General features: G+C 42.7%; 1 protein-coding gene across 1 annotated transcript in view; it reads left to right on the top strand.

Moving 5' to 3' along the window:
• Positions 1-18,556, top strand: part of LOC147904766 (ARM repeat superfamily protein) — a 141,228-nt gene that overhangs the window by 51,793 nt on the left and 70,879 nt on the right. Inside the window, exon 6 of the mRNA XM_087388274.1 lies at positions 13,446-13,512. Coding sequence (XP_087244400.1) covers positions 13,446-13,512 — 67 coding nt within the window. The remainder of the gene's footprint in view (positions 1-13,445; positions 13,513-18,556) is intronic.

Here is an 18,556-nt window from a genome sequence, read left to right as displayed (position 1 = left end):
CATCACAAGATGCTTCTTTATCCTTTTGAGTAGAAAAGTCAATAGTCTTCTCACATGGAGCCCAAGAGGACCCTCCTCTTTTCCACATGTCAACATCCTCCACATTCCACATAAGAATTCTAGAAGGATTCCTTTTGACTCCACACTCCTCCACACTTTTTCACATGCCCTCCACATGCTCTCCATGTGCACTCCCTATTATTTTAGTACATTTTTGAGTCCATGTAGGCTTTTGGCCCACTCTAAATATATGACTCATTTCTATTTTCCAATTACAAAGCAAACAATATATTTCCTAAACCATTCTATCCCTATACCAAGGTATTTATAATTCATACCCATGGTATTTACAATGATGCACTCCACTCATAATCACATTTGCAATCATTTTCACTAATTATTCTAATTAGTGTCAAACTCACATTAATGATTATATGAAATAAAGTAGTTGACATCAAAAGATTGACAAGCCGCAACGAGAGTAGCCTCAAAGAGCCGTCTCCCGCCACCAACTTCTCCGTCACGCTTCTTGATTCTTTGTCTCCGTGGCTAGCTTTTGTCACCTTGCAGGGCCCACAAATCCTCCCACAGGTTTCAAAACAAAATATCATTTTTTGTTGTCACAGTAGCTCCGCCCATGGACCCGATAGTAGCTCCTCACATTGACTAGGCTGTTATTGTTGATGCTTCAGTCTTGGATAGGACCAATCCTGTGCCTCTGTAGTTCTTCGTGGTCATGGTTCTTCGGAGCAGCCCCTTTCTACAAGAGGGTTGTGTATACTGTCTCCCCTGCTTGTGTAAGGATTTTGCGTACCTCGGCACAAGGCATGTTCATCAACTCCTCTTTTTCGGCCTTGGTTGACATAGTGGACTATCGTGAGGAAGATGTTGTACTCGCCATCTTCAGTGAGGTAGTGATTGCTATTTCTTCTTTCTCTTGTGGATTTTCCTCCACTTGGTTCTATCCCTCGCTCTTCGAGCAGGAGGCCTTTTCCTTTGGAGGGGTTTATTTCCGCACTAGGTCGGGTAAGGTGTTCGATGCTACTGTAGGCCATCTCCTGGTGGTTCTAGTGATGCCTTATAGGCCATGGTATGTGCCTTGCAGGCATAAATATAGGCACTTGTAGTGTTAGTGCCTTTTAGGCCACATAGGACACTTAGTCCTATGTGACACTTAGGACACTTAGTCCTAGGTCTAGGTACTTGTACCTTGTCCTCCTTTTTCATTATCCAAGTTTGACATGATGGCTAAGACTTGTGCGACACTTTGCTACCTGCACACACTCTCTCTCAACCGATCCTACAGTGGTATCAGAGCAGGCATTGCCATCTTTCTCCAGCCCATGTCAGTTATCCCAAGCCTTCCCTTAACTCATTGGAGGCTGATTTCTTGCTGGTCGACCTGTTTTCTTGCTGGGCGCCTACACGTTACCGTACAATCCATTGCTTCCCAATAGTGCTACGTCTTTGCCATCGAAAGCAATGTTGGGATATCTCAAGGTGTATGCCTCAGGCACACCTTATGTTTCTATGTGTGAGTGCTAGAGGCACAGTTAGGTGCCCGGAAGAGCCACATAGGATGATTGAGAGAATCTAGGAGCAGATTGAGGAGATGATTGTGGAGCTTTGAGGTCATCAGTGATGTCAGTGACCTTGTATGAGGTGCCTACTTAAGGACCTCTTTCTTCTTCATTCTATAAGCAAGTATTCTGATTTTGTGTCCACTCTACTCTTTCCTTTCAGTATTCCAACATGGTATTAGAGCCCTTTGATCCCCCTTGAGCCCATTTCTGCCACATCATCATCTTCTTCTTCATCTTCTTCTTCTCCATTTTCCTCTTTCTTTCCAAAATCTTTGAGAGCTTGGTTCTCCATCTACAAATGGCCATTGCCCAAACCCTCTGAGCTGGAAACTCCTCTAGTATGGGCGAACTTCCACCTGCAAGCAATTGAAAAAAAAACGTCTGTGGTGGCTGCCATTCTCCAAACAGCGAATTTGTTCTGTTGCTCAATACTCCCTGCCTGCTCCGCCATTGCCTGAGCCCTCTTAGGAGTAGATGGGCGACCTCAAGACGAAGATTTTGAGCCATTTTTCAGGTCATTTGGTTCAGTAACGAGGGAGAAATCGTCAAAACTCAGTTTCAGCCTGTAGCAACTCTCCTGGGCAAAAGTGCGCACCATTTCGTCCAACCTCTGTGCTGGACCTTCTCTGGTATATGAGCTTTCTTTTGCTTCAGAAAGCCCTCTTTTCCTTGCTTTGAAGAGTGAGCTACAAGCCCTCCAAGTTCAGCTTTTCAGTTTTGACAGTTTTGGACAAGTTTTTGAAGATGATGCTACATAAAATGCTACTCTAGCATTTCTGGTTTTTTTGAAGCTTTCAATAACTTCAGTACAAGTGTGGATTCAGTTTTGTTTTGACTTGCTAGACCTGGTTTTGATTGGAAAGTGTTTATTTCACCCACTTCTATGAAGCATGTAAAAGGAAGCATCATTGTTTGAAATCTAGTCACTACTATTGCTCATACTTTGGAAGTATTTCAGTTATATTTTTGCCTTGTAAGAGAGATAGACACTGCCCAATATCTGGGTTAGACCCTCTCATGGCTACCTTATATAATCTTGAGAAGTTCAATGGAAAGGGCTTCCATACTTGGCAAATGAAGGTGAAATTTGCATTGATGCGGGAGAACTTATGGGGACTTGTCAAACCTACTCCTACCGCTTCTTCTACGGCCTCCAATGCTGGACAATCTTCAACTCCGACACGATCGGCAAGGGATCCAGCAAGAGAAGAAAAAGCATATGGTATAATTGCTTTAGCTTTGGGTGATGATTACATACATCATATCTCTGACTTGGAGTCTCCTTCGGAAGCTTGGCAGAAGCTAGACTTGATTTTTGGTGCAAGCTCTCACATTTCTAAACTATCACTTAAAATCTCTTTCTTTGAATTAAAGATGGCAAGTGATACTACTTCAGCTGCTCATGTCAACTATATGCGGAGTCTTATGACTCAATTAGCTTCTATCAACTCTCCTATCACCCCTGATGATGCTATGGCAGTGCTACTTAAGAGTATGCCTGAAAGTTTTGATCACATTGTAAGCACTTTGAAGAATCTTCCCAATCCAAACCTTGAAGGCATTATCTCAGCTCTCCAAGAAGAAGAAAGACATATGGAGTTAAGGAAAGGCAATGACACTGCTTATGTTATGAAATTCCAGAAGGGCAAGTATACTCCTTGCAATCACTGTGGAAAGACAAATCACCTTTCAAAGGACTGCTTCAAAGTTAATCCATGCAAGCACTGTGGCAAGAACAACCATCATGAGAAGTTTTGCAAAGCCAAAGCAAAGACAGAAAATGCAAATCTACTTACAGTGAATGAGCCTCCACAAGATGAGGCATCCTTTGAAGATTATGCATTTTAAACACATCTCTACGTATGCTCCAGATCTCTCTTTTTATGTCAAGGTACTCAGCCTGGATAGTCCTCCAAAATGAATGAAAATAAACTATTGTGTTTTGTGTGTTTTGTAAACACCTCTGGTCACCTTATGATGTAGGCCATGTGTATGTTTTGCTCCATGGTACCTCCTGCAGACATTGTGTGCATGTACATGCAGGGGAGATAACCATTGGAAGGTCTTTCTGTATCCCTTTTTTGTTTACCTTACACCCAAGGAAACCCTTGCTAGCATGAGAACCTAGCCATAAATTTATCCTTGACCACAATGAGATGGCATGAGAAACTATGAGACTAGATGTATCCTTGACATAGCATGAGGCATTTCCTTGAGGGGGGGTTTGTTGGGATATCTCAAGGTGTATGCCTCAGGCACACCTTATGTTTCTATGTGTGAGTGCTAGAGGCACAGTTAGGTGCCCACAAGCACAGTTAGGTGGTGGAAGAGCCACATAGGATGATTGAGAGAATCTAGGAGCAGATTGAGGAGATGATTGTGGAGCTTTGAGGTCATCAGTGATGTCAGTGACCTTGTATGAGGTGCCTACTTAAGGACCTCTTTCTTCTTCATTCTATAAGCAAGTATTCTGATTTTGTGTCCACTCTACTCTTTCCTTTCAGTATTCCAACAAGCAAGACTTGTGTGTAACTTGCACGGAGTGAACACATGCGTGTGACTTGCGCGATAACAACGTGCCTGCTGTCTTCGACGTGGTGTCTTCATTAGGCGCCTTACGTGAGACTTTCGCCAACTTGGTGAATTGCCATAATAGTAGAGCAGTTGACTTGCAAGTCTACAACCAGCAACGCACAAAAGCAGCGTACAACGTGTGACTTGGAGCGTGAACTTGAGCAACGCAAATCTTGAGCAAAGCATTGGAAATTTCAGAAGTGTCACTCTAAGAACATGCAGATTTTATCATTGGCACATTTGGGCAGATTTGGCCCAAAATTTGGGGCTTTTATCAGATTTTCCCTCTTCCTGGCTAATCTGCAATTAGATTGTAGCTGAAGTTGAAATTTGGCTCAATTTCAATCTCAAAATTTGGGACTTTTCGATTTTGCAAGACATTTGGGGTTTTTTGGTATATTACAGTTAGATTTTCAAGAAATTAAGACAAAAACTTGGGGCTTTTGAGGACTTTTGCTGTCCTTCACTTCCTTTTACTGTTTGAAGTCTTATCAACTATTTCAACAGTTTGGAAAGAGGTTTATATTTTGGGACAGTTGCATTTTTGCAATCACTTTGTGGACAGCAAGTCCTAATTTTGCAGTTACAAACCTTGAGGCTAATCTTTTTGGGATTTTGTCTGCAATTTCTCTTTTGATTGCAATACATTGGGACAGATTGGAGAACATTGAGTCACATTTGCAAGACATTGAGTCAGATTTTCAGACATTGAGTCTTTTCTGCAGCAACACGAGTCATATTCGCATACATTGGGTCACATTTGCAAAAATTCAGCAAAATTTGGGGCTTTTCTGCATTTGCCCTCTTTTTGGCCTATTTGTTCTCAATAAATTTGGGGCTTTTGCCAGATTTGCTGTTTTTGCAGTGAACATTGCCTGCCACAGTCACATTTGGGTTAGATTTGCATTTGCCCTTTGATTTGGGTCGGAAACTTGCAAATATTTGCTGTCATTTTTGGACAGCCAGCTTTTTGCAGTGATAGCCTTGAGGCTTCTTTTTGGGTTTTCAGGTCTCTTTCAGGGTATCACATTTGCTATGGCTTGGAACAATCAAGATCTATTTGGCATTCTTCGTGAAGATGATAAGTTGGATGGCACCAACTATCCGATGTGGTCTTATCTCATGAAACATATCCTTGTTGCAAAGCATTTGTGGAATATTGTTTCTGGGGTTGATCTGAGGCCAGCCAATGCTACAGTGGTTGCCTCTACTGCTGGTCCCTCTGCAGGGGGTACTCCTCCTGATGCCTCATCTTCTAGCACTCCTGTTACTACTCTTCCAACTCAGGAACAGACAAGATGTGATGCAAGAGATGCAAATGCACATTCATGTATTGCTTTATCATGCAAGAGAATCATTATTCCACACATCCGGTCTTGTAGGACAGCAAAGGATGCTTGGGATAAATTGGCTTCTCTCTATCAAATTCACAATGAGGCACGTGTTGCATATTTGAGAAGGCAATTACATGAAGTCAGCATGAATGAAGGTGACTCTATGGATGCATACCTAACAAAGGTCAATGACCTCATGGAACAACTTGCCAACATTGATGAGGTGGTGCCAAATTCACAGCTTGTCAGTACCACATTGAATGAACTGCCAGATACAAGGGTTTGCTACAACCCTTCGATTAGTGGCCACGGGTAATCCAGACCACTATTCTTTTGATCAGCTAGTTACTTTGCTTTTGCAAGAAGAGCAAAGTAGAGCTAATAGACAAGCCATTATTCCTGATCATGCATTTGCTTCACAGCAGACAAGAAGAGGCAAGGCTTCCAAGCCTATGGGCAAGCCAAAATTTGCGCATAGCAGTTGCAATTCCTCCCATGCATCTAAACATACAGCAGATAAGTCAAAGAAGAAAAGATGCAACTATTGTCGCAAGCCTGGACATGACATTTCAGAATGCAGGAAGCGCATTGCTTCGGAGAAAAAGAAAGCAGGATTGACAGTTAATGCCTCTCATGCTATTGAATCCCATGAGCCAGAAGATGCTTCACATGCACATGCTCTTCAGAATGATTGGGCATGGGCTGCCCATTGCTCATTTGAACCCTCCAAAGCTGATGCATTCTTTACTACTAATGATGCTCATTCGTGGTACTTTGAGTGGTGCTTCCAAGCATGTCACATCTTGCAGACAGTTGTTTCATTCTTTAGCTGATGCACCTCGAGGGGGGACTGTCCCATGTGCTAATAATGCTTCCTATGCTGTAAAAGGAATTGGAGATGTGCAGCTCACATCCATTTCAAGCCATCCTTTCACTCTGACAAATGTTCTTTTTGTGCCTGGAATTGAAGTCAACTTGATTTCAATTTCAGCAATTGCCACTTCAGGTTTCAGAGTGATTTTTGATGGCTACAGATGCCTAGTTTATGATCTTCATGATGACAATGCCATAGTTTTCACTGGCACTTTGCAAAAGGGGCTTTATCACCTTGATCATCACTCAGCTGCACTTTCTATTGAAGCATTTGCAATTTCAGATTCACAGCTTGCTGAAACTCATCTTTGGCATGAGAGAATGGGTCATCTCAATTATAGAGCTCTTGCAAAGCTACATTCACAACAGATGGCAAATGATGTATCTCAAACTCACACAGTTTCCAAACATGTGTGTGAGGGTTGTCTTTTGGGTAAGATGCATCGGTTTCCTTTTCAAAAGAATTGTCCAAAATTCTCACAAAGGAAATTGCAGCTAGTACACAGTGATGTCTGTGGCCCAATGAGGGCAAATGCCATTGGAGGGTACGAATATTTTAAGACTCTCATTGATGATTTCACAAGATATTGCTGGGTATATCCTTTAAAAGCCAAATCTGAAGTTTTCTTATGCTTGCAGAGGTGGCTGAATATGGTTGAGAATGAATCCGGATGCAAGCTTGTCACCCTCAACACAGATAGGGAGGGAGAGTATATGTCTAAGGAGTTTGATGCGTTTCTGTCTTCACGGGGCATTATTCACTCATGCACTACTCCTTACACTCCTCAGCAGAATCCTGTTTCCGAAAGGAAAAACAGGTCCACAATGGAGATGGCCAGATGCATGCTTAAGGCCAAGTCTTTGCCCAATAAATTTTGGCTTGATGCAGTGATGTGTGCCAACTATGTGCTGAATAGATCACCTACACGGGCATTGAAGACTGTTACACCTTATGAAGCATGGAAAGGCAGGAAGCCTTCACTTTCACACATGAGAGTTTTTGGGTCTCTTGCATATGTTCATGTACCATCTCAGCTGAGACATAAGCTTGATGATAAGGCAATCAAATGCATATTTATTGGTTACAGCCAGGAGAGCAGAGGGTATTGGTTATATCAACCAAAGACTGGGAAGATTATTGTCAGTTGAGATGTAATCTTTGCTCAACATTCAGCTTCTCCTCTTGTGGACTGCAAAGCTAAGCTAGATGTTGACATGTTTGATGTCTTTGAATCTTGGTTACCTCTGCCATCCTCAATAGAGGACTTTGACCAGCAACATGAGCCTCTTGCAGGCCCTCCACCAAGCAATAATCAGCCACTACCCCATGCTGATTTGCAGGTTTCTCTCCCAGCACAAAATGATCCCACTATTCATGATGCAGTCATTGAAGAAAGAGCTGTCAATAGACAGCAAAGGCAAGTTCCCAGATGGCTTCTTGATACATTGAGGGACAGCAAACAAGATCAGCCTTTTGCTGCCTGGACAAGATCAGGGAATAGACAGCATGGTCACTTTCTTGAGTTTGCACTCCTTGCTACAGCTTGCAATGAAGAGCCTCTGTGCCATAAGGATGCTTTTGACAGCAAAGAGTGGATGGATGCAATGAGAGCTGAGTTACATTCCATTGCTAAAAATGACACATGGGAATTAGTAGATCTCCCTCCCGGCAAGCATGCCATTGGAACCCGGTGGGTCTACAAATTAAAAATAAAATATGATGGCAGTATAGATCGCTACAAAGCCATCTTGTTGCAAAAGGGTATACCCAACAACAAGGCATTGACTTTGACGAGACCTTTGCTCCCACATCAAGGATTACTACCATTAGATGTGTCATTGCCATTGCAGCCCATCATCATTGGCAAGTGCACCAGCTTGACATCAAAACTGCTTTTCTTCATGGGGATCTGCAGGAAGAAGTATATGTCACACAACCTCCTGGCTTTGAGGTTGTTAATTTAGAAACTAAGATATGCCGGCTTAGAAAAGCCCTTTATGGTTTGAAGCAGGCACCCAGGGCATGGTATGCCAAAATTCATGCACACTTACTATCCCTTGGTTTTCAGAATAGCCCCATAGAACCCACTAGTTATGTCTGTGGGAGTGGATCTAATTTTTAGTGCTGATTTTATATGTGGATGATATGCTCATCACGGGCCTAGATACTCAGCAAATTGCAGCTTTCAAGGTTGATTTGCAGCAGGTTTTTGAAATGTCAGACATGGGACAGCTCCACTATTATTTGGGCATTCAGTTTGCTCATGTTGAGGGGGGTATCATGATGTCTCAGTCCAAGTATATTGGACAGCTCCTTGATCGTTTTTAGTTTGAGGATCGCAAGCCAATTTCTACTCCAGTGGACCTTGGCTTCAAATTCTCAGCTCATGATGGGAGCCCACCATGTGATATCACTCTTTATCAGCAGGCTATTGGATGCCTTATTTATTTATGGCACACCAGACCTGACTTACAGTATGCAGTATCTTAGCTCAGCAGATTCATGCACATGCCTAGTTCATAGCATTGGCAGGCAGTGAAGAGTCTTCAGATATCTCAGATGCACTTAGGATTTAGCCCTCTTCTATTGTGATCAGTGTTCACTTACCATGCATGCTTACACGGATAGTGACTGGGCAGGATGTTCCGACACCAGAGTGTCACATACTGGCAATTGTTTTTTGCTTGGCAATTCATGTATCTCTTGGCTTAGCGAGAAGCAACCAACAGTTGCAACATCTAGCTGTGAGGCTGAGTACAGGGCAGCTTTCACCGCTATAATAGAGTGTGTTTGGCTTCGACAGCTACTTACAGATATCGCGAGACATCCTTCACTATTGTCTACACTGACAGCTAGAGTGCTTTGGCCATTGCGCGTAACCCAGTGTTTCATGCGCGTACCAACCATATTGAAGTTCATTATCATTATGTTCAGGAGCGGTTGTCAGCAGGAGACATAGAGTTGTCTTATCTTCCCACAGAGGACAACATAGCAGAGATGTTTACAAAGGCAGTGCCTCGTCCCAAGTTCGAAGTCTTTGGACAAGCTTTACACTTGGTTCCCTTTGTTACATGATCTTACATCCCTTGTACATTCATAGGTGGCTATATCCTTTTGGATGAACATGTGCCACCATGACCAGAAAATACCAAGTATACTGAGACGTTTCCAGAGTACTTCAGCCCATCCCATGGAGGGGGGTTTGTAGGCCATCTCCTGGTGGTTCTAGTGATGCCCTATAGGCCATGGTATGTGCCTTGTAGGCATAAATATAGGCACTTGTAGTGTTAGTGCCTTTTAGGCCACATAGGACACTTTAGTCCTATGTGACACCTAGGACACTTAGTCCTAGGTCTAGGTACTTGTACCTTGTACTCCTCCTTTTTCATTATCCAAGTTTGACGTGAGGGCTAAGACTTGTGCGACGCTTTGCTATTTGGACACTCTCTCTCTCAACCGATCCTACAGCTACTTCCTCTCGTAGATGAGGATTGTTAGTTGGAACATATAGGGCCTTGTGGTGTGCCACATTGTTGCTGTAGGCAGATTACTTATACTCAGCTTCATCGAAGTGTTACTGAGGGTGCCATTGATATTCTCTTTATTCAAGAATACAAGCTAGATGCCTAAGACTGTGCAAAGTCTGGGAAATTGTTTTCAGGTCATATGTTTTGGTCACTTGCTATGGGCACTAGGGGTGGGACTTGCATTGCAATTTCAAATTCTATTCTCCCTTTGGTTGTTAGACATAGTACCGTTTTTTCCTCCGTAGTTTAGTGGGTCATTCTTTTGATTGGGGGATGTAAGGTCGGTCTTCTTAACCTTTATGGCTCTAATAATCGAGGAGGCCGTGTCCTTTTTTGGAACAAACTTCTATCCTGGGTCCCATTGTAGATTTAAGGGTTATTGGAGGCGACTTCAACATGGTGGAGTTGCCTTCAGACAAGAAGGGGGTTTGAGAAGGAGGCATTCAATCTTAAGAAAGGGAAGCCTGGGATGCCTTCCTGTTTCAGCTTAGTGGCAAAGATATTTGGTTGGATGATGCCTTTCCCACTCCGTCTCAGTCACTCCAATTCTCGTGGTCGAACAGGAGACCACAGAGGCTCATTCATGCACGCATTGACAGATTTTATGTTGATGTTTGGGCTTTGGATAGAGGTGGCTTAGTATACATTGCTTCTAAGGTCTCTACTTCAGATTGTTTTTTAGTGGTCTTGATGAGGTTGCTCTGCCAGTATCAGGATTCTGGATGCCTTCTATGCCGAAGAGGACCTCATAGAGGTAGTTTTGGAGATTTGCGTATCTCATATGCAAAGTGGGGTGCCGTCCCTTTCACTTGTGGCAGCAGCCGTTCATAGTATTAGTGACTACTATCACTCGCTCGCGAGTACCGGAAGGCATGAGATTCTTAGACAGAAGATTGGTCTAGCAGTTGGCAGTCCTACAGAGGGAAGGGCAGAAACGGCCTACAAATGCTTGGATCCAGGAGCGCCTTGCTGCAAGGGCTCATAAGCAAACATTGTTAGATCAGAGAGCGAAGTATGTCTTTCATCCACGAGATTCCTTTTGGATTCAGATGGATGGTAGAGTCAATAAGCATTTCTTCTCTATTCATGGCCCGAGACATAGTCGAGAGAGTGTCTCACAATTTATTGACTTTGATGGAATATACAAGCACATCCTAATGCCATCATGCATATACTATTTTTATGCCTTTCTTCTTGTAGTAGATCAGGGTACGCCTACTAGAGACCATGCCAGGTCTCGTATCTGGCAGCATATTCCATGCTCTTTAGAAGAACAAGTGCTCGGGTTTGGATGGGCTCTCACCATCCCTTTTCATTGCCCATTAGGATGAGATTGGGGATCACATTACCTCAGCCCTGCAGGGCGTTTGGGACTCTGGTACTATTCCTAACTCACTTATAGATCATCCATCTCATTCCAAAGGGGGGTTGTAGAAATTTGGTGTCACCTTTTACAAAATGTTGGCAAAAGTAAACTTTTGTAGCCCTTTCTCCTGGATCTCATTCATGACACGCAGACAGGCTTTGTGCATGGAAGGAGCATATTTGATAATGTCTTCTCCTTTTGGAAGGCTTCATATTGGGCTATGCATAGTGGCCAAAAACTACCCATTCTACTCTTGGACTTTGAGACAGTCTATGATAGGGTAGATTGGGATTTTCTACAAGGCACTCTTCTTCGTTTTGGATTCTCAGCTGCATGGATTAGAGGGGTGTCCTCTTTGAATAGAGCAGCCTGTTAGAATTATTATCATATTCTAGGTAGTGGCCAATGTTATGTAATAAGTGGGTTAGGGGTACTTTTCCCTCTTAGAGGTTTCCCCCCCTAACCACAGTCTAATCCCTAACTACGGTTAGTGGATAAGATAGGGTTGTGTCACTTAGACAAAACCCCTCACTTCTCTTTTGTACTCACTTCATTTCAGTCCACTATTGAGTAGACCTACGTTCAGCTCTCTCTCTTGCTTACTCTTGCTCTCCTTGTTTCTCACATTTGGTATCAAAGCGGGTTCTTCTTGCTCCTCATACAGTGCGTACGACTGTATGGATTTCGTACCAGCTGTCCCGCACGCTTCTGCGCCATTCGTTCGTACAACAGTACGGTCAACCGTACTGTTTGCCATGGAGCGATTGTACAATCGTCCGTACCTGCATGTTGTCCGTACCTGCACGATGTACAGGCTGCCGTACAGCAGTTGATAGGTTATCTACAGATTCGAGATACTGCACCGTACCAGCTCGTCCGTACTTCAACGCAGTACCTTTCCTTAGCCGTACTGTCAGTCCGTACAATTTGGAGGCGTTAGTACCTTGAGCAATTTTTCCTTTGCAGGTGCATCTTGGAAGGCGCTTTTGTCAGGCATTTGTGCATTTGAGCCATTGTTTGGCTGAATGGGTTCCGTTGCAGGTGGAAATTTGGGGCTTTTGCAAGGGACTTGAAATTTGAGTGACATTTGCTCAATTTCATCCCAAAATTTGGGGATTTTGCAGGCACAGTACAAATCTTGCAACATTTGGGGCTTTCAGTCTATTTGCATCCTCTTTTGGATGTGTGGAATGATGATCTCTTGATTGACATAGAGGCCTGATGTTCACATGAATACGATATCTATAGGACGAAGCCCGCCCCTATTAACATATCCCAATATTCTTTGCAATCAATTATTTTTTACCATAAAACTCCACAAGGACTAGTTGGTTCCATCCAACTTGTCCTCCTATGCCAAAACCCAAAATGCGTCTCCTCCTTTCTGACCCACTATTGTGCAAACAAAAATTTCAGAAAATGCTTGCAATTTGCCCCAAAAATATGACTCTCATTGAGTCCAAATATCTGTAAAGATTGCCTTGAAAAAAATGCCGTAGTATTTAGAATGTAGCCTAGTGGATTTATTGATGGACTAGCAAAGGTTATGGATTTAATCCAGGGTGTAACTGTTGCGAAAGCCGCGGAATCGTACTGAAGTTCCTTTGAATTCTAGGAGCGAATCCTTAGTGGATTTCGAGGATCTTGAATTCTTCAAGAACTATTATTTAAATTCTCAGATGTATTTTGAGATGAATTGCCTTTTGGTTAACCTCCACAACAGAGTGTGGATCATAAGATAGAACTTCCTAAAGCTCAAGCTTTGAATTCAGATATGTATTTATTCTATTTCTCAAGTCACAAGGTGTCCAAGTTTCCCAGATAGCGATCCGTAGAGTCCTTTCTGCACTCGCCTTCCCCATAGGTCTTTAAGGCTGTACTCGACCTTCCCCATATGGCTTTTAGGATTTCTTCACTTTAGGTGTGGTCAATATGTAATCTTTGTGCTGTTAGAATCACGTTTTCATGAACAACCAAGAGATTTTAGTATTCTGTGCTTAACTTACATTGTTCATCTTAGAGGCGAGTTAATGACATTGTAAGGTGTGTTTATATCTGCATTACTATATTCTTCATATTCTTAGATGATAAGGGCTCTTACTTGTTCGTTTCTCCGTTTCTCAGGAACTTGTGAAAAGCTATGGATTCATGTAGTTTGCTTCTATTCAAACCTTTTTTGCATGACAGGAATGAAGCTGTAGCGAGCGCTGCAGCAGGTGCTGTGGGAAACCTTGCAAAGACTTCACTTGGTAATGTAAGTCCAATTAGACAATGTGGCCTGTCCTTTCTAATTATGGTATTTTTGAGTTGCATTATTTATATTCCGTGTGGAGGAGGTGGAAATCACATCCTGGTTAGCCTGCTGTTTACTTTGACGGTTGCTTCCCCTAAATCTTTAAATAAACACAATGGAGCTGGTAGAAACAGCAGGGCCTTTCATTAACAAAGCACACTGAAGATAGGTAATGATTTGTGGTTCTTTTACAAGACATGGATATGATGTGGAAGGCATTGAGGATTTCTATTCTTTTAGAATATGTCCTACTGTGTTTTATCACTACAACTGAGACAGTGTAGACATAGGTAAAGCAAGAGAATCCATACTACAAAAGCGTGTGTCGTTGAGCAGAGACCTCTCCTATGTTTCTCCTCGACTGGAAAATTGAGTGATGAGCTATGGATTAATTCATTGGTTAACCCTTGGGGGATTTAGTGGTTAGGATTATTTGATGGCTCTAAGAGTAATAGTTAGTCCTTGGAGGACCACCCATGACATCATGTCATTGGTTGTGGTTAGATTTTTAAGGCTGCCTATCCCCAAGTGCATCCACCATGGATGACAGGATGTGTGCCACATGGTACCATCCTATAGTCTAACCTAGGTAGCTTTGCCATGTATCACACATGCATGCACTCACCACTTCACATATTGTTTTGTAGGGCAAGCAGTTAGGTGTTATATTGCATCTATGCATGTGTGTTTGTGCATTCTGATTGGGCACACGGTATAAGTGCTACATAGCAGGAGGTTGAAGGTGAGAAGCCACCAGGTGGCTTCTCCCTCACACCTCCCTCCTCACGCTGTCAGCTAGGGTTGAGTTGGCAGCCTTATGTTGTGCAAGTTCCGTGCATGTGTCTTTAAAACATTGGCTGGCATTGATTGCAGCAATTCCATATTAGTGTGTGCATTGTAATGCTACCTATGATCGTGGAGGGTACTGCAGTCTTGCAGGCCTCCTTATTTTCTAACACGATATCAGAGCACAAGTGTGCCATCAATTGGGAAAACAGCTAGAGCACTAGTACACTCCACCATCACCGTGCACAAACAGCACAACCCCCCTGCCCCCGTTCAGAAGAAAGCTCAAAAACTCCCTTGAAGGGTAGTCAATGTCACCAACCAAACTCAGACTATCAGATTGAATATGGTATCTTGTCCATGAGATTGCAATCAAAGAGAAGCTAATACGAAAGCCGCAAGCTTCGATGACTAATTCATGGAAAATAACGACAAATCGCTCAACCTGAACAAGGTTACAAGTAACTCTTGAAGCCACAAGCTAGCTTGTTGCACCCATATCCAGACTTGGAAATGGTAAAAATCTTTGTACCTAGAGGATAATGATTCTGTCAACCCCATCTGTTGAATTCTGCCTTAGTATTCACAAAAATTTTTCATCATGCTGAATACCCTTGAACTCAAGTCTTGGGTTGATATTAAGGGATAATTGTTCTGACAGCCCCATTGATTGAACCCCTTGACGCCAAAATATTGGGTTGCAATTGTACCTAAGACACAATATTTCTATCAACCCTAATTACTGAATTACTTGGTATTGATAAAGAAAATCCAGCAACTGAATACCCTTTTAATTCAAAGTCTTGGGTTGAAATTCATCACAGACTTCCCATCAAAATCAGGATTCAGGGAACTATCAAGTATCCATCTTTCCAAGTATCCTGCTTCAAAGGAAGCATTCTCTCAGCCTATGAAAAATAAGCTTTGTCCAATCTGGAACACCAGGAGAGAACAAGCAAGAAAAACGGCATACCATAAGTTCTTGATTCGTGATGGAAGAATCTTCATGTAACTATTAATGGGCAAAATCTTAACCAAAGATATGGTCCCATGATCCATCCTCTGATTGCCCATACTTGTGGATAATCAATAAATTTCAATTGGCTATATTCAGTCAATGGTAACGTTCTGGACATGCATATAGTCAACTATCATAGGAATAACAGCCTATGTGATCTAGAGATTACAGAAATATTCAATCCGAGATCTGTCAAGATAAGATCCACTATTGGATATCCTGTATAAAACTTGTGCACAATAAAACCACTCCTCTCACAGGAACATCTCGTACTTAAGATCCCTAATCTTGAAACACCATGTCCCAATCAAGGCATTGACAGACCATTATCAGAATAGATGCGGTAACCCCCGTGAGATCGTGTCTAAACTATGGAGCTCCCTGCTTGAACTCAATGCTTCTCTCAGGGTAAAGAAAACTTAGTCAGTCCTTGTAAAGTGTCCTTTCCCCTAATTCAATTCATTCTACTTGTGCTTTACCCTACTGCCCCTTGGGTACTGCTTCACGTTGGTTAATACTACCACATCAGAGAATCTTATATGTAACATACCTGAGTGTCCCATACCACCAGGGTATACGGCCAGTAAAAATCTCATTGGACAATAAGAGTGAATTGGGGTCTCAACAAGCATCCCTCACAAACATGTTTAACCGGTGCATGCATGGGTGGGAGAGCAACCACCATGTTTTGTGCATTTTAACCAAGCTTCTGTAGTCGGGGTGACCCAACCTCGATCATCTCTAAATCTTAGGCTCGGCTGAAATGTGCAGTCCCACCTTGTACAGATAAGCCTACAGTCATGTGCTCATTAGAGGAGTGAGGGAAGAGAGATTTCAGATTTCCAGATAGTCCGTTAGGGATGCCCTCTGGCTCCCTTTCTCTTTTTGTTTGTTGAGAGCTCTGAGTATCTTTCTTTTGGGGCTGAGACTTTCCCTGAGACAGGAGGAAGAGCTCATAGATAGTGAGTCGGCAGATGACACTGCAGTTTTCTTGGATGCCATTCCTCAGACCCTCTTCTTTGAAGGCAGCCTTGGAATTTTTTTGTACCGGAACAGGTACACACATTAAGTGGAACAAATCCAATAGCTTTTGGATTAGTGACAAGGACACTCGAGATTGGGAGTTGATATTGGTTTCACTTGGATGTCATTGTCATATATTTGGGATGCTAGGTCGGTATGGATATCTCTCCATCACAGAAATTTGCTCCCATTTTCGAGAGTATCAAGAGAAAGATCCTCTTTTGGAGTTCAACCAAACTTGATCGTGCTTCCAGGGTGGTGGTTGTCAGCCAAGTTCTGTTGGCGACAACATGGTTTGTTTGCTCTTATTGGTGCCACTATAGGGATTGCATCACTCAGCTTAAGAGTCCAGAAGGATTTTTCTATGGAATAGAGTAGATGGTAAAGTAGATGCTTTAGCTAGGGTGGCTTGGGAGGCCTTGATCTTTCCCACGAGGGAAGGGGATCACAATATCATAGATCCAGGCTTTGTTGGAATATGAAAAAGAACTAGAACTAGAAACTGGAAATGGAAATGAGATGACAAGACTGAAAGATAAGAAATACCTTGAGAAGAGTGTAGACAAGACACAAGCTAGACAGATAGATTAGAATGATGTGACCCATTGAATATATGGGCCAAAGTACAAGACATAATGCAAGAGTGTTTATGGGATAATTGTAGAAGTGCCACATGGCACACACTCAAGACATAAAGACTAGACTTAGACTTAGACTAGGAAATAGTACACTTAGTGTGCACTTATCTCCAACACCCTCCTTAAGTGGACACTAGGAGTAAGAAAGACAAGACTAGAGGACAGACATAAAGAATGATAGACTGAGAGACAAGATAGAAGACATGACAGACAAAAGATCCTGAGACACCCCTCCTCAAGTGATATCCTCATATGGGTCCACAAGGGTAGGGACAAGATGGATCTTAAAACATAGTCAGATTGATAGACAAATAGACAGACAGACAAGACTAGATAGACAGAAGACTGACTGTAGACCAATAGAAAGACCAAGACACTAGAACCTCTTGACCTACATCATCGGTGGTCAAGGTGGTAGACAAGACATAGAAGTAATCAGAAAGCCCATTTTTCATCATGTAAGGAAGGAACAGCAGGATCAGCTGATGGAGATGTTGCAGCAACATGGGCTGAGGTAGATCCAGGAGCTGATGTAGAGGTTTTGGAATAGCAATCCCTCTCCCGGTGATTATCACGGCCACAAATGGTGCATGGATGAGCCTTGAAACAGTCCTTCTCCAGATGATTAGTCTTCCCACAATGGGTGCAAGGCTTTCTTACCTTAGAACTGCCTTTCTTTGCTAAAAAGGCAGTGTCAGTTACCTTGCGTTGTTGAGTTCTTTCTTCCTCTTGGAGAGCATTGATGATACCCTCAAGAGAAGGATTATTATGATACTTGAAGGTAGTGACAAGAGTAGCATAGGAGTCAGGTAAGCTTTTGAGAAGCACGGCAATAGCAATATCTTCGGAGATGGGAGACTTGACTGACGCAAGCTGAACCATAAGACTGCGAAGATAATTAACATGAGAGGCTATAGTAGCTCCTTCCTGCATATGTAGATCAAAGAGTGAGATCATAAGTGCAATTTTAGAGTTTTTAGATCGGGCTCCAAAAAGAGTATCCAGAGTGATCCATGCTTGAGGAGCTGACTGTATGTCGGAGATGTGATGAATGTAATCATCTCCAAGGCCAAGCAATATGATAGCATAGGCTTTGTCGTTCTTGGCAGTAACAATTTGCTCAGATGGACCTTCGGGGGCATCACGGTGAACAATGTCCCAAAGGCCTTCTTTCATAAGATGGCACTTGAGTTTGATCTGCCAAGTATGAAAATTGGACCCATTGAATTTGTCGATAGACATGAGAGAATGAGAGGAGGATGCCATGTGGGAAGGTCTTACCTCTTGCTAGGATGCAAGGGCAGTGTCTATTCCCTTACAATATTGTAGAAATAAATGAGAAGAAGAGATCCTAGAAGCCAGTTCTCTCACCACTTTGTCAGGGCCATAGCATATGACAGCCCATCGAAGCAGGAGGAACCAGCAGTTTGCAGATATGAGGATTAACAAAGACTGCTCAGCAAACTGAAAGAGACAATGTACAGTACCTTAGTAAGAACTGAATGCAGAACTGAATGCAGGTTGGGCAGAGATTAAAAAA

The sequence above is a fragment of the Dipteris shenzhenensis genome, chromosome 2 (genome assembly GCF_047967505.1).
Source record: "Dipteris shenzhenensis isolate YYH24624 ecotype China chromosome 2, Dip_SZ_1.0, whole genome shotgun sequence".
In the NCBI taxonomy this organism is placed as follows: Eukaryota; Viridiplantae; Streptophyta; class Polypodiopsida; order Gleicheniales; family Dipteridaceae; genus Dipteris; species Dipteris shenzhenensis.
This window is presented reverse-complemented; position numbering and strand designations above follow the sequence as displayed.